The sequence below is a fragment of the Haliotis cracherodii genome, unplaced genomic scaffold (assembly GCF_022045235.1).
Source record: "Haliotis cracherodii isolate W230 unplaced genomic scaffold, xgHalCrac1.p SCAF_4, whole genome shotgun sequence".
In the NCBI taxonomy this organism is placed as follows: Eukaryota; Metazoa; Mollusca; class Gastropoda; order Lepetellida; family Haliotidae; genus Haliotis; species Haliotis cracherodii.
The window spans coordinates 23,722,151-23,739,890 of NW_027266297.1; the positions used below are offsets into that span (position 1 = coordinate 23,722,151).

Below are 17,740 nucleotides of genomic sequence, written 5' to 3' on the forward strand. Positions count from 1 at the left end.
AAAGTCCCCAAGGTGCATGTCACGAGCACCGCCAAAGGCCTGGTGGAACTAAACCTGCAACAACAATGTTCACATGACTACAGCGGGGAAGTCTTTGAGCATGTGAGAGTCATTTCCACGTAAACTAATGGTAAAATAAACTTCGGTCAATTGTCCGTACGGTATTTGCTCCGCGGCGTCAAACAGCTGTTAAGGATATACGAGATCGCATGAGGTATTAATAAGGACCGCTCTAAGAATAACTTTGTAAAATGGGGCATGTTTGGTTTTGGAATAGGTATCTAAAGGCAACTTGATATTTGACACTACCCATACCTGTGGTTTGTAGTGTTGTCTAATCACCCACAATAAACAAGTGAATGTAAATACACAAATTCCGTAATTAAAATAAGAAGAGTTTAAATGCACGCCTTTTAACGTCACGATTTCTCAATCAACCTCAACAAAGAAAAAAAAGACACCTATTGCATGTTGTGTACAATTATTGAGCTTACTGTTATTGCGTTGTTCTTTGTGGTGTCAACTGAATGTTTTGGCGACAGTACCACGTTTGCTAAACTAACGGCCGAAAGAAAGTATACTCCCATGTTAGACGGTGGCTAGAATGAAACAAAGAAATGATGTATTTGATACGGGTATCATAGTTGTGTTTTAGAGCTTAAGTTTGCAGTGTTTTGGCGACTGTTTTCAGCCCAGTAACACTTTTATAAAGTTAGTATTTTGGGGTCAAATCCATTTTTCAAGTGTATAATTTCTTTTGCCCGGCAGTGTATATATCGACTTTTGTCGCCAACTCTTTAATGTAAAGGGAAACCTCGCTTCGTGGTTTAGTACTGATATCTAGCCTGAGTTTAGACGCTGAAATTAGTGTCATGTTTGATATTGAGCCCATCCTCGAGTGTCCAGTGTATAATGTCTTCATTCTATTACAATAAAATTACGGACTATTCACCACAGCTTTGTTTCTCCATTTTCCCTGCGATTGAACACAGCAGCATTTCTCTCGCTCGTGGGAGTAATTAGACTGGATGGCGATTTCCAGCGCCGTCATTCAAATCAGGCGAATTGGTCTGCTGTTTTTATAAATGTTACTGCACGATTAATAGATGGCCACTGCCGATTTTATACACTGTTTGTGTTATTATCTATCATAACAGTATCAGACATAATTTTCCTCACAAATGCATCACATTTGTAAATGTCCACCATATGTTTAGGGGCGGGCGGGTAGCCTCGTGGTTAAAGCGTTCGCTCGTCACGCCGAAGACCCGGGTTCGATTCCCGACATGGGTACAATGTGTGAAGCCCGACGTGATATTGCCGGAATATTGCTAAAAGCGGCGTAAACTCACTCACTCACTCACTCACTCACTCCATATGTTTATCGTAAAGCCTTTTCAAAACTACATAAGGCTTTAATGGTGAACAACCTCCTAAGCAAGAGACGTTTGACGTGACAGCTTACGATTGGGGAAACCCCCTTAGTGTCCCTAAAGCCACCAAATGATTCTGGCACGGCTGAGGAGCGACAATGCAGCACAGTCATCGGCCATTGGGCTACCAGTATTCCACATAACTGAAGAGCGGGGACATTCGATTAAAACTCACTACGTATAATAAAAAACGTGCGTTCCGTGCAGACAGCTTGACACTTTAAATTGAAAAATTTAGTTTATTTACAAAGGCATGTACAAGGTTTAAACGCCCTTGTGTAGTGGAAGTTAAACTAAACAAAACTTGAAACAAAGCTCAACGTGAACTGCGTGGGTTGTACTTACAAGTTTAACGCGGGCCTCATTTAGTTTCAAACACGGATATATGCTTCTGGTACGTGGGAATATCGCTAACCCCATCACGGTATACATATACATGGTCGGGTTCGATGCATATTCGGCTCATGGTCACTGCAATCGCATATGTTGAGTGTAGGTAACGGAATCAGCCGAGTGGGTCCGAACGTCCCCGGATGGTCACTCAACCATTCGAGCCCATGCAACTCGTGCCATTCGGGGACAAGCAGAAAGTAAACCTCATTCGTGACCAACTCGTGTTATTCCGGGACAAGCCTCTTTTTTCAGGTTACGGAAAGGGGCGAGTGGTGACGAACGAGGAAATCTTGTACGTTACGGAAAGCTGCGAGTGTTGCCGATAGCCACCAACCGATGTGTCATCGTGCACTGACTGGGTGGACTGTTGATCATTCTGTAATAATGGTTTGCCTGGTCCAGACTCGATTCTTAACAGGAGTCGATATTGAGCTGAAATACTGATGGCGAGCGTAAACCAACGTGTACTCATTCGCTCTAAAGTAACCATAACGACACATAAACTGTCGGTGTGTTTGAACGAGGCATTTTTATTTGATAAGTCACATCAAATAATGCACCGACTCCACAAAAAAAGACCGCCTCCGTGGTCTAGTGGTAGAGCGTCCGCCCGGAGAGCGGAAGGTCAGGGGTACAAGCAGCCACACAAACACACACACGTACATGCACGTCGCTATATAAGTGCAATAATCTTGGACGCGACGTTAAACCCAATTTCATCTCACCTCACCACTAGAAAAAATATATTTTTGATAATATAAAAAGCATATAACAAAGCAAAACTCTCCCTTATACATTTATCTGATTGGTAAAATGACCGAGGCATGTTATCTGTAAATTCACAGACAATTTAGGGCGCGGGGGCTGTGGGCTGAACTTTATGTAGATGGCCTCAACAGGTTTCCGTACACTCACTTGAGCGCTTTGTAGGTGGTGGTGTCAACACAGACGCACGCTCGGATCCTAGCCGGGAAATTTCAATGCAGGCAGTTTCACATGGTATAGACGGATACACGGATCTGACACTGGATGGGCTTGTGAGCCCTGCATTTACCTAAACATGGGATGTGGATTGTTTTATGGTGTTTTCTACCTAACCTGCGTATGTGTTGCATTAGGACAAGATGAAGGTAAGAGACATTTCTCTATCGACAGGCAATACGCAACTTTTCACCTGAGCCCAAAGAGCTGTACCGCACGTCAAGGAGAAACACAGGTGATAGGACAACAATGTTCAATGTAGTTCATCACTTCGCTATCGATTGGGGTGTGATACAGAATTTATTCCTCAATGCGATATTGCAACTTAGTTTCACGGTGTTAAACATTGTCGCGATACTTGCGTCGGTGTATTTGCATGAATGAGTCATGCTGCGTTCACCTTCTTTTCTTGTCAGGTCCTCGGCGGTCGAGTTTTTGCAGTGTCGTGGCTCTATTTTAAGCCTATTTAATTCGGAACTCGTTTCGATATCTGTTCATAAGTAGACAGATCTTTTGATAAATTTCCTAACGCAAACATCACTCGATCGCCTAGACTGATATAATGCATAGTGCACACAAGGCGGCGAACATCAAAGTCGATTAATTGCTTAACTACCTGTAGTTATACAGGTCCATATAGCACCTGTAAGGTAGAATGCAACCCCTTCTTGTCAAAGACTAGAAATATTCATTATAATATACACATGTGCAAGATAGTCTCCTCCACAAACGAAAAGCCTGATCAAGCAAAATCTTATTTATTTATCAACAGATTTATTCAAAGTTCAATTTATTTCATTAATAATTGTGATTTGTTGAGGAGGCAGCAGAATTACTTCCTTAAAACCTTCGGTGAGATTTCTGCTTGTATCCCCCTTAAAAAATATGTGTGATTAAAAGGACTGACCACCAATGCATACATATAACTTTTGGAGGAGGGATACAGTGGAAGTCTTTCCAAACTTTCTGTGCAGAATTGTTAATTTACACATACATCGTGGGTTTTTTTTTTCTCATTTTTATCAGGAACTATTTACAAGGTAGTCTTCACTCAATGATAATTATGTACTTGAATATTCTACCAGAGTTTTCACTGGTGCACAGTCTGCATGTCCATGCCAGTCACCAATTAACACCTTGCATGTATCAAAAGTAGGTCACACTTGTTAAAGGAGGGTGACACTTTTTCGCCCCATCAGCGAAAAGAATAGAACCTGATGGATCGCTCATTGCCACCACAACCACTATTCTATAAAGTACAAAGCAAACAGTCTGTCCCCAACACCCAGTCTGTCAAGGGTCCCTCTTCATGGGTTGATCTAGGGCTTCGGCCACCTACATTCTAGTTATAGGGTCCAGGTTTACAACCCTAGAGACAATGTTTTATGTAGGCTAACGTTGAGAAAGGTGGAGGTACTCAAGTATGGGAGTAGTGACCTGCTTTCAGTCAAATTGAGGGGAAAATATGTCCCATGTATTCATAGTGGTAGTTAGGCTGTAGTGCAGAAAGTGTATATTGTGAACATTGCTACGGGGACTTCCTTCTCACAAACTTAATGTATACTTTTATTGCCTCTCTGATTTGTTATGTTAAAGATATTGATTGGACTTATGATAAACTTGAACAAAGTAATATTCCATATTTCCAAAATAAGTGTGACATTGTTACACTCAAGTAATTGTTCTTTCATCAAAATTATTATAGTATGATGTTAATCTTTCATTCTGAAGTCGATTTTCAACACAAATTGATCTTTAACTTTCTGAGTTTGCAACCTAAAATTGTAAATTGATTCCATTTTAACAAAGTGTTGCACACACAAAAAAGAGTAATTTTGGAACTACTGTTTGACGATTCCCATTGTTCACAACCTTCTGCAGAAAAAGCAGGGAAAAGAAAATCAAGGACTGACATTTCTTAACCAAGTTATCCTTTAAAAATCAGCTTTCAAACAAATCACCCACAAAGCTCACACTGTTTTTGTAGCCATGCTGTCTGTATCTTCATACCTGATTCATTACTTGCTCTTTCTGACAATAAATAGCACCATTCTTCAAAGGATTGTACTATTTTCATGCCAATTATTTATGCATCCATTTATTACCTGCAAGCCCTGATGGCCATTATACCATAGGAACACCCATGCCACCTGAAGGTCCTGCGTAAACATCCTCCTAAAAATTACCAAGTCCCAACACTAAAAGCAATAGCACCAAGAAGATCACCCTGTCTTATCAGCATGTATGCTGCATTGGCTGCCTGTATCAGTGCTGTGGTAGGGTGACCTTTCCTTCACAGCCAACATTTACTGTAGAAGATTTGTGTGCAAAGCTAATACACTGCTCTGCCAATGAAACATTCCTGTATGAATCTACAAAGTGACGCTTGTTGATGTTTTACTACGACTGCCAAACCTAACATTCTGGTGTTTGGATACCATATCTGAGACACATTTTAAGACATTTTGGGTTAGAAGTATGATATTTGTATCAACTTATAGTTTAGACTTTGTATCTAATTTATGGTTTTAATAGTGTAAGATGGTTCTAGAAATGTATACGGTAAGGTCTTTAAGTAATTTGGTACTTTGGTTAAAATTCCTTTTCCAGTGTAAATAATGAAATCCATTTATTTCTTACTACTATGTATGTACATCAACGAAGAAAGTTTCTAAAAAATACTGGTATATAATTTAGAATTATATTTTTTTATCAATTCAATTTATTGGTATTATTTATTATTGATTAATTGTTTATGAAGATGTGATCCTAGCTTCTTAATATGTATTGGTAATATTCCGAAAGGTATCCCCTTACATAATGTCTTAACATGGAAATAAGCACCAGTACCTTAAACATGATCTGGAGTGCAAGGTGAAAGTTGATCTGTGCTCATGACACTATGACCTACATATACATACACTTGTACCTATTTCATAATGATTGTCAGCAAGGTACAGGAATTAGGCAGGTTGAGTCTTTAATTTGGTCATGTTAAATTTATCATCAAATACATTTCTGGCAAGCCTGAGGCACTTTGACACAAAGACTGCCCTCACATCAGACATTGGGTATTATATTGCTGTCGGATATTGAAGTAATGTTACGAGTCTGTGGTGACAGATCACTGCTATTTATTTCCTACAAATTGTATTATGTCACATCTTTGTACACAATACATCAATTTAGGAGAGCGTGATGGAGACTTCGATGTCTGAGGCTGAAATATATAGCTTTTAGGGGCACAAATGTCGGGATTAATTTCTCACCTTTTTGTTCATTATGAAAGATAGATCTGCTGCTTTTGTTGAGGCCTGAGTCTAGTAAAATGTCTTTCTGGCTAGTAAGTGTCCACCTAACGAAATTGAAAGTTTCTAGAAGATTGAAAGGATACATTTAACTGAAATTGTACTGTTCTTGAGACTAAATAGACTGATCACAGATTTCAAAATGTGACTGAAAACATATATTTTATTTCTGCTTTATGGACATGTTCTGAGTGCCCAGCTATAGTAAGTCTGTGTGTGAGTATGGGGGTTACGATAAATTCTGAAAATAGTGTTACAGTTGAATAGCAAAGCCAGCAGTTATAAACACTCTGTAATAATTCAAGAAATCGTTTGTCTCACTCTCAGAAAGAGCACTCACTTGTACGCCCATTGGAGTATGTTTGCGCAGGTAATCAAGACTGGTTATTCTCTGTCATTGATGTTTTTCAATTCACTGAAAGACTGAAGGATGCATATACTCAGAAATGGAACGAGATACTTATATTATGACCAAAATCTGAATACTATGTAATGTTCAAGCCCCAATTTAAACCTAAGAGTATCTTCTTATAGTTATATAATTTAGAAATTCCTTTTCACGAATAAGATGCTCTTATCATGGCCTTCAGATTAAACAAGGAAGATACGAAAAAAATAATTCTAAAAGACACATGAAATTGAAAATGAACATAATAATTTCTTTATATTTCCAGAATTAGAGCATTTGTGTAAAGAAAGCTTGTGCCTTTATATGTACAGAACACCAAATACTTATGAGTTTATGGAATTAATGTCTGCAGAAAAAATTAATGTACTAAAACGTGTTTCAACATATGTATTTCGTGCAAGGAGTTTTAAATATGGTCTGTTAAAGGATCAACTTAACTTTGTAAAATGTATATATCACAATCCATACAAAATTGTACTATATATAGGCCTGAGGCCTTTCAGTATCTGTGAAAAACGATTGATTGAACATGTTGAATGACAAATTCAATGCAAAAGTAAGGCATTATACCAATATAGTTTAGTTTGCCATCAATGACTACAAATTACCTGATCATGCCCTCTTAGATTGTATTTTTAAGAAATAAGGACATTTATTTTCACCATTTTAATGATTTTAGTGAAAATAGTCAATTGAACTCAAGATGAAGTGGACAAAAATAATGTTAGCACTAGCGTTTCGTGTTTGAAATCTTATCTATTTTCAAGAAGTAATATAACTATATAAAAGCAGATAAAGGACATTAACGTCACTGCCTCATACCAGCCATGCCACTCAGGTTGATAATGACACCCACTGAAATATACATGCACATATTTCATCCCCACTTGGGGATCTATAGCAACACCTCACACACTGTCCACAACAATGGTTTATCAGCCAAATGCCTCTTTGCAAACAACATAAGCCAGTGAAGAATGCTATGAGAACCAAGAAGACTTAGGAACTGAGATAGCCATGTATATGGCAAGATGGTTAAAGCCAGTCTTTCTTTAATGTTTGTGAGTGATTGGGCTTGTTTGACCCCCAGCTTATGCTGTTTGAAGAGCTATCAGGGGGAGGGTTTTGGTTTCAAAGATTTGGTCAGTACATCTGTCAAGTCCATGTGGTCATTGTAAAGTCTTGGGGATACTTTGATCACAAAGCTTTGTATCTTTTCATTAATACAATATGGAGATTTGTAGGTCCTTCTCTGGGGTTTTATTTCATCTGAGAAAGGCCTGTTGTTATGACAATGTTATCTCTGGCTTTAGACCATACAGCAAGGATCAGACCTTTTTCATTAGCTTACCCCTTTTCCCAATTTGTTGTCACCGAAACAATAATCATTTGGTTTATGTTTCTTCAGCTTATTTTAAACTTAGTGAACCACACCATCTATTAAGTAAGTTCCGAGTAATGTTCATTTGCTATGAATCAAACAAAGTCAGTGTTAACATAAATTAGACCTCATGACCTTCTGATCATAAAGCATACATGTTGTCCACATGACCTTCTGATCATGGATTAGACATCTTGTCCACATGACCTTCTGATCATTAAAGTCACACCATGGTCACATGTTCTTCTGATCATGAAGTAGACACCTTGTCCACATGACCTTCTGATCATAAAGTAGACACCGTGTCCACACAACCTTCTGGTCATGAAGTAGACATATTGTCCACTTGACCTTCTGATCATGAAGTAGACACTTGGTCCACATGACCTGATCATGGATTGGAGGCTTTGTCTTCACAACCTTCTGATCATGAAGTAGACATATTGTCCACTTGACCTTCTGATCATGAAGTAGACATATTGTCCACTTGACCTTCTGATCATGAAGTAGACATATTGTACACTTGACCTTCTGATCATGAAGTAGACACTTGGTCCACATGACCTGATCATGGATTGGAGGCTTTGTCTTCACAACCTTCTGATCATGAAGTAGACATATTGTACACATGACCTTCTGACCATGAAGTAGACAATTTGTACACATGACCTTCTGATCATGAAGTAGACACTTGGTCCACATGACCTGATCAATGATTAATTAGAGGCTTTGTCTTCACGACTTTCTGATCATGAAGTAGACATATTGTACACATGACCTTCTGATCATGAAGTTGACAATTTGTACACATGACCTTCTGATCATGAAGTAGACACTTGGTCCACATGACCTGATCAATGATTAGAGGCTTTGTCTTCACGACCTTCTGATCATGAAGTAGACATATTGTACACATGACCTTCTGATCATGATTAGATATTTTGTCCTTATGACCTAATGATCAAGAAGTAGACATTGTCCACATGACCATTATATTCTCCTAATGACAATGACCACATTGCCACAAGTTTCTACTTAACAAGCAAACCTCTTTGTAACTTAGCAAACAATTTATTCAACCTGGTTCCTTTAAATGCAGATTATCTCAGTTGTGTTCAGGGCAAGAAAAAAGAAGTAATATTTGTCTGTATATTGGGTACCATTGAAACATGGCAAACTAATACAAGAGACTTTTAAGAGAATCTGTATCTTCCTGAGACATCCTATGCTTTCTTCCACTATGTATGTCTTCAAGGATACCTCCGCTTGTTGCTTGATTCGTGTAAGTGTTTTTACTTATTACATACAGCCGTACTTGTCAGTGTAGTGTGCAGTCTCCTATATTTCAGACTTACCTTTGTTCATGCTGTTAGAAGAGAGTATTTATCATTGTCTCGTGGGCTGCTTTGTAAATGCCCTTACATAGCTGAAATCTCTGTCTTGTGACTGGATCACTTTCGCTAAGTCTCAATTACTTATCTATGGTAAGTTACCTATCTTCTTACACATTTAAGGATGTAAACATAGAGCTGTGTCACAAGTTTTACTGAAAGCTAAACAAATCAATTTTTCACCCGTTGAATTTCATAGTTAAATGTACCACTTATGACTTGTAAAGAAACTTTGCCCAAATTTACCATTCATGTTTTGTATTCCCACCATCTGTAAATGCACTTTCATGAACATATTATTCACAATGTTTCTTTCATATAGACTGAATGTTACTATTTTCAGCCATAATAATGTTTTTGAGACATCAGTGCATTCTGTGTCTGGATCATATTACACAAGAACTGTCTCTTGTTGGTATTCCCAAGCAGAAAATATCCCTGTAGTGCCCCATGCTCAACATTTATTCAATCGTATTGCAAATAGTGTTTGAGTCCTTCTGTTGTGTTTGCTTACTTCAATCAGTGGTTTATATTATGTATGTGAAGTTTGGATATATATATCATGAATATGGCCAAATGTATGTGACACAAGGACATTTGCTTTCACACCTCTAATCATCTCTGTAATAAGAGCTTATTTACTCACACATTTTGGTCACAGATCGTGCTGTCATGATCACAACAGAAAATCGCTCATTTATCACTTTCCGTATCACAGGTCCCCAAAATATGCTCAAAACATTTCGCCCCACAGGACCTCTTTAAATACTAGGGCTTTGATCGGACCAGGCAGAGCAGCACATGGACCCCAGCTAAGTAAAGTCTCAGTCCTTGGAACACTTTTGGGTTAGCAGTGATGCATCCCTATAGGAAAATAATTCCAGTCATTCGCAAAGTCAATAAGGACACATTTGGAAACAATTGGTTTGGCTATCATGTCCATCCATCCCTGTATCCCCCATCTTCCCGAGGCAAGAGAGTTAACTGACTTTAAAAGTCCAGTTTCCACCCTTGCCGAACTAGGCTGGCGGCTATTACTAGGCTGGTGGCGTATCAATTGCGTTTGCTTCGAATAAAATGGCAGCGCCCAGTCAAGGCGATCTGATCAATAATCAAGATCTATATTATGATAAAACGGGTCTTACATCACGAAGTGCATCAAATCATGTGAGCACTTTGATTAAAAACATGAAAAGATTTGGAAAATATCTGCTGACAACAAGTTGGCAGGGCACATGCTTTGCAAATCCTGCATTCGACCGAAATCTGCACGACAGTTTACGAACCGGATTTCGATTTCATTGCGCGATTGTGATTGGACTATGCAAAGACTCGTTAGTCCAGCCAAAATGTAACTCCATGATACCAGCCTATTTTGGCAAGGGTGGAAACTGGACTTTTATAGTCAGTTAACTCTCTTGCCTCAGGAAGATGGTGTCCCCAGTTGTCAATGAGAACAGCAGGAGAAAATCTCACTACAAACCATGACAGATCATAATTGTCAGTGCAAAGGGTATCTTCCGTACCTTTTGTAAGGATCACGATACGGGAGATTAAGTGTCTCCCAGTGCTGGAAGAGACACTACCCGCCATGAAGTTTAAAATCTGTTGGCTTATTTTATGTATCTAGAGATTTGTGCATGTGGAAAATGCTGTTCCCCTCAGAGAAATGTCAGGCAACTTTGATGGCCACATGAAATGTCATGCCTCTTGACAAAAGGAGGTCACCATGGAAGGGGGATTTGAAGTTTAAGAAAAAGCATTGCAGCATATCTGGTATCAGTTTACCATTGTCATTTGGTATTTAAGCATTGAATCTATTTGGGTTACAAAGCCGAAATATTTGGTTGACTCTTATCGTCAAGTTCCTGCTCATGTTTTTAAAAAATGTCCATAGATGTGGGGAAGTTTGATGACATTTAAGACAACAAGGACAGAAATGACATCCCAGTTGTAATTTATAAAAAAAATGTGTTTTTGACGAAAACATGAAAAATGATTATGGCCATAATGTAGTCGCGTATGACTTCAGAATAAGTAGCAACCTTTCTTTATCAAATGACAATGTGTTTTATGCAAGTTTTATTAAATGTGACTTTTCGATATCCATTGTCATGTTTGTCTCAGTTCTTGACATGTTCTGATTGAATTGTGTGATCATACCCTGAGTGAATTGTTGCTCTAACTCTGGTTTGTTTAAGTGGTCTAAACAGCCCACGGTGATATAACTGTGGTATTGAGCCTTTCAAATGCTTACTGATCCCCCCTCTTAAATACAATACATGTATCACATTTGGTATTCTGAAATCAAATAACAAGAGTCAACCTTTTTTGTGTGTGTAACAAGAGTAAATGTTTTGTGTATGTCTTATTTTTGTGTTCATGAATAAGAATATTTAAGATTCTGGACAATGGTTTGAGTACTCATTCCTTATAAATGGCTTTATGAATCTCTGATACTCAGCATCTTAGAGTACGACATTCATAGTGAGTGAGTTGGGTTTAACGCCCCTTTTAAGAGTATTCCAGTTATTTCACAGCGTGTCAGCTTAATGTGGGAGGAAAGCCCAAAGTGATGCAGGCCTCAGACGTTTACCACTTCGGTGAAACCCATGAGCACGGGTATGGTGCTAACAAACCTAGAAACCTAACCGGGGCGAACCGGGATTCGAACCCACAATCATAGGTTTCTGGCGTGCCCAAGGGACGCAACTCTGCACAGCGAATCGCTACGGCATTCATAATACTAATGTTATGTATCACCTGTTTCTATTTCCCTGTGGGGCAGTCGGGTAGCCTAGTGGTTAAAGCATGGGCACAATGTGTACAGCCTATTTCTGGTGTCCTCCGCTGTGATATTGCTAAAAGCAATGTAAAACCATACTCACTCACTCTGTTTCCCTGTATTTCTTGCTTCAACGTACTTTGTCACTCACAAGTGAATCGCCCCACTTTGAAAAACCAAGACAGCCTACTTGTCGTCAGGCATTTCTTTACACCATTGAGATGAGGATAAGAACTTAAATGATTTGGAATTTAAGTTTTAATCCTAGACTAACATTTAGTCTCTGAAATCTTATATTACACAATATCCGTCTTTACTCTAAAAAATTAAAAAAATTCCCTATGCTGATTTCAGAAATGTGGAATAGAGCTAGCTTGAGCTGGCTAGACTTGCTTTTGTATGCATTTCTAGATTATTATTTTTTTCATAAAATAAATATATTCCACGGTCATGGTGCAGGATTATTTTACTCCCTATTTCGATTTTTATCTAATCTGTGCCAAGGGTTTGTTTGGAGGAGAAGCCCTTTACCATTGCACACAGTCTTGACTAAAAAGATTAGGAAATAATTGCTCGTGATGCCATTGATTTGATATTTTTGTAAGATTTGATTTTTTTTCTTCTTGCTTGAGGAGTTTCCAAAGACAGTTGTTGACCAAGTTGCCTGGCTTTCTTGCTTACAGCTTGGATTTTACAGATTGTTTCTGTGGTATACATAACCATAACATTTTAGTGTATGTTATCTTGAGAGAGTCATTATTATACATATGACAAATATTTGACATTTTTTGTATTGACTGATAGTGGTCAAGATAGTTATGGCTCGGAGATTATTGCATTTGAAGAATTGGGACTGACATAGTTTATCCCACAGAAGAAGACTTTCATTGTATTCATGGCTAGACAGTGTAAATGAGGATGCTGTCAAAAGAACAAAGTCTTAAGAGACGGAGCTGGTACAGCTGATTCTCACCCATGAAGAATAAGAGTGGGGTCACGCCCCACCCCAGGGTGCCACTCCATTCTCCTTCATCTGATTCACAGACAAACAAGAGGTGTAATTGTCTCATATTCTGCATGGGGTAGGAGACAGGGTGAACCTTTTGGTCCATTGTTATTTTGGGATTTTGATCAGAAAATGTTGTTTCTATCTTTAGAGATGTTCAGATCTTTTGAATGAAGTATTTTTGGTCATTTGAGAGTAGGATTAAAATTCCAACCATCGGATGTCAATTTTTGTTGTTGCTCTGATATTGTCGGTGACATTTGTAAGAAGGATTTAGGATAATCTGTGCAGAGCCTGCTTGCACAACCTTAGGGCTAAGATTAACTATCTTCCATACTTTAACATACTTAGCACTAAGCATGCTAAGACTGCTTTTTGCAAGTGGGCCCAGGTCTCATTCCATTTTCAATCCAAATGTTTCAATTCTTGCTGTACAAATACTTTATTCTTGGAAAGTAATTTTCTGAATTCTTGTGTAAGTTACCTTCTCTCATCCGGCAGTTAGAAATCCCATTCAGTGAAATGACTGGATTCATTCACAGAAAATCCTAAATACGTGTACATCCTGAGGTTCAATGACAACAATAAAGGTTAAATCGTGGCAATTTTACATTCAGTATCCAGTGTCAACTGATCACTACTGACCATGTACATGGACAAGGAGATTAAGAAAAGAAAAAAAAACAAAGACACTTTTCGATTTGGGCATCAATGCAGGTTAAGTCCCACCAATTTACAGTTAGGATAAAATATCTGATAATAACCCCCACTGTGTTAGGGACATGTGCAAGTCTTCAATTACAAGACCACCTGACATGGACACCTTAAATTTGTTTGAGGAGAAATGTACGAGGTTGTAAGCAATATGAACACCGTGTCAACATTTCATCTGATCTGTGGTTGCCAGTTTCAGGTACAATACACAGGTAAATAGACACTGGAGAGGTCATCAACATGGATGGGGAAGATTTGGTAGATACAATATAAGCGTGAATATCTAGGATTCTATTTCACAGAGGGCTTAGGGGGAGGGATTTCATTGTCTTGTAGGGGCTGATTTACAAAGGTATATTGACATGGCTGACCACTAGACATTGATACTTACATGTGCGTATAACTTGTTTGGGCTGTATCTCAATCCTGAATATAAATGACAGGTGTGAATATCTGGCATTCCTTGAGAGACAAGAGTTTATGGGGGATTTTACAGCTTTGATGTTTTGATTTATTTGGTTAAATTAACAAGGATTTTGATTAGAGATGGCGTATGTGTCTATGTTTCATGTTTATTTCATGTTTATTTCAATGTTTATAACTCATAAGTGTAATCATGAAGGAATGTATAATCATGTAGATGGACCTGTAAAGATCCAGGTTAGATTTTGTCTTCAGCAACCCATGCTGTCGTAAGCGGCAACTAATGGGATCAGGTGGTCAGGCTCGCTGACTTGGTTGATGTGTGTCATTGTATCCCAATTGTGTACATGAATGCTCGTGATGTCAATCACTGGTTTGCCTGGTCCAGCCTCAATCATTTAAAGACCACCGTCATAAAGCTGGAATTTTGCCGAGTGCGGCTTTTTCACAACAAACAAACAAACACGTGTAGATAGATATTAATGTCCATACTTTGACACATACCTTCATTGCCCTCATGAATCTGAAGCAATTAATACATCCTTTTCATGCTTAACAAGCTTGTTTTCTTTTGAAAAACAGATGTCACACCTTGTATCAAAACTGGTTAATCTCAAAGTTGTTGTCAGTCCATCTAAAACCGCTAGACCGAAGAAACTGCTCAGCATTCAAAGTGTTTTGCTAAATGCTTACTTGGCAGAAAAATAACATCTACCCATATGCTATCTGTTGTGATAAGTATGGTATTACCACAAAGTATATTATTACAGCTGTTCCATACTGGCATGTTTTCCTCATCTCTGAGCCCACTTAGTGTGAAACACTCATGGAGGTTTGAATTTAAATCCGTGGACAGGTAATTGATTGGCAGTTGTTGGTACTTTTCCCGTGGATTTGTATTGATGGTGATTAAATGATTACACTAACACAGTCCTGGTGTTTATTGCATGCAGGATGCATCATGACAAGTGATATACGCCTGATATTGCCTCCACCTGGCCAGTGTACATATCGTATCTTCTCTGCTATAAACACAGGTGCTAACATGATGGATTTAATTTCGCAAGATGAGAATGTCCAGGATTAAATAGAAGATGGATATCTAGTGATGATATAGTTCCAGTTTCATCTTCCCTTGACAGTGATGTTAATGTAATCTACACCAGTTTCTACTTTACAGCTGGTATGTTATGAAAGAAATGTACGATTAAAACCAGTAATGCTGTTTCTAATTCTTAACATTTAAAAACATTGAATGTGTCAAATATTTCTTGTTTGCGCTTCTTTGGAATATGAACACCCTTCTCATCAACCTTAAATTCCATTATTTTTATGTCAGAAACTTGTTACCGGCAATTTCCCCAGAATTGATAATAAAACAAACTGCTAAAGGGTTTTAACTTGTGTAGATGGTGACAGGACACATTGTCTAACCATTTCTTCATCAGGACAGGTCATTGGGATAATTGTATAATTACATAATTACACAAAACCTACCTACCCACCCTACTTTTTGATGGGTTGAAGTAGGAAACAATAATATGGTTTTTTTTTATAACAACAAACTATCTTTAATGTATTACAACAAACTACCTATAATGTATTACAAACTATCTATAATGTATTGCAACAAACTATATATGATGTATTTCAATAAACTATCTATAATGTATTACAACAAACTATCTATGATGTATTACAACAAACCAGGGGTCCGGAAAATTTAAAATCCCAATCGGACATTTACATTTATGCCACGCCCCCTTCAAACAGCGTGTTTTAGTACGACTTTTTACACACAAATTACAAGTACAATTAAAATGTTCGGATCAGTCCAACTATGAGTATGCCTTATTCATTCATATTCTCATTCAATCTTGTAACATGTTTGACGTTCCTCCACCTGATAATATTTTTTATCACCATGTTAAACCACCAATGAAACAAATTGCAACGCCTTCATACTAAGGGGATGTGTGGTTAACCAAACTGTTTGTAGGCCACACTGACTTGTTCCATTTCATATCTGTAGTGGGTTTCGGAGTGTAGATGTATGGTCGTCTTTGTTATTTACAAGTTTGTTTCAGGTAATACTAACCATGTGTGGGGAACAATAAGGTTTTGTATTGAAAGTGACCATAACCATTTCCTGGGTTATTCTCACCCTGAATGGCTGCCGAATTAAGTGCACAGGAGGTGACAATGAAATACCTTATTCCACCCAATAAGTGATTCAGGTGTGTTAGGAGACAGACCATATATGCATTTCATGGGATTAATTTATTTTATTATACCCTCTTGCGCTAACAATGATAATAATTTGCTGTACTTGTGTGATAAATAAAAGAATGTATGTCGTGAAGCAGTGACAAAAAATTGACAAATTTTACAAAAAATTGAGTATGCGTTTTCAAAGTGTTTTTTAGTATATATTGTTACATAAGAAAGCTTTATCTCAGGGACAATCTCTATTCCAGGGAGGATATAAGGGAAAATAGTTTAATTGACATGGTTATTTAAAAAAAGGTCAGGCTACAACAAATATATTATCTGTTTGTCATCCCTACCTCTCCCATTTCCCTAACAAAATGGAAATGTTTTGGTAGATGATTTTGAAATTGGGTTCATAAAGGTTCAAATCTAGCTTACATCCTAAAATAACAAAAGGCTAAACAAGGTTACCCCTCAATGTCTTTTCATGGATAATTCAGTTTCGGATACTGTCTGTGACAGCAAGAAAATACACAATCATTTAGAAATTTGATTACTTTTAAGTACATATTTTTAAAGAATTTCCTTAACATAAAGCCACCATAAACATTTGCAAAAGAATAACCACTTTATTGGGGCACCGGAGTGCTTACATTAACATTAACATCTAACAGAATGATCAGCTCAGTTAAACATGTTTTCACTGTACTGCAAGTATTGTTTGCTTTTTGTGTGCAACGATTGAAGCACATATTGGCTGACAATGTATCATGACTAGAGAGAGTGAGTGAGTAGCTTTTCTTTATGCTGAATAACTGATCTTGCAGCTATGTATGGAAATGTTGACTACAAAGAGTGAGTGAGTGAGTGAGTTGGGTTTAACACCGCTTTTAACAGTATTCCAGTTATATCGCGGCGTGTCAGCTTAATGTGGGAGGAAAGCCCAAAGTGATGCATGTCTCAGACGTTTACCACTTCGGTGAAACCCACGAGCTCAGGTATGGTGCTGACAAACCTAGAAACATAATCGGGCGAACCGGGATTCGAACCCACAATCATAGGTTTCTGGCGTGCCCAAGGGACGCAACTCTGCACAGCGAATTGCGGCGCCTTAGACGACTGGGCCACCCGTGCCCCCATTGACTACAAAGAAGTGTCTGATCACCATGGTGGAGTAACCTCGTCATTAAAGAGTTCCCTCACTACACCCAGGATCCCCATTTGAATTCCCATCAGTACAGTGTGGCCCCTGCTGATATATTGTGGAAATAATATATATTGGAAGAAGAAGTATGCTTACTTATT

At 38.2% G+C, this 17,740-nt stretch overlaps 1 protein-coding gene across 1 annotated transcript in view; it reads left to right on the top strand.

The window, feature by feature from the left end:
* Nucleotides 1–2,787: 2,787 nt before the first annotated feature.
* The window catches only part of LOC139479756 (laminin subunit alpha-2-like), a 156,554-nt gene continuing 141,601 nt past the window's right edge, over nucleotides 2,788–17,740 (top strand). Inside the window, exon 1 of the mRNA XM_071262614.1 lies at nucleotides 2,788–2,956. Within this exon, the coding sequence (XP_071118715.1) occupies nucleotides 2,887–2,956 (70 nt within the window). The 5' untranslated portion in view covers nucleotides 2,788–2,886. The remainder of the gene's footprint in view (nucleotides 2,957–17,740) is intronic.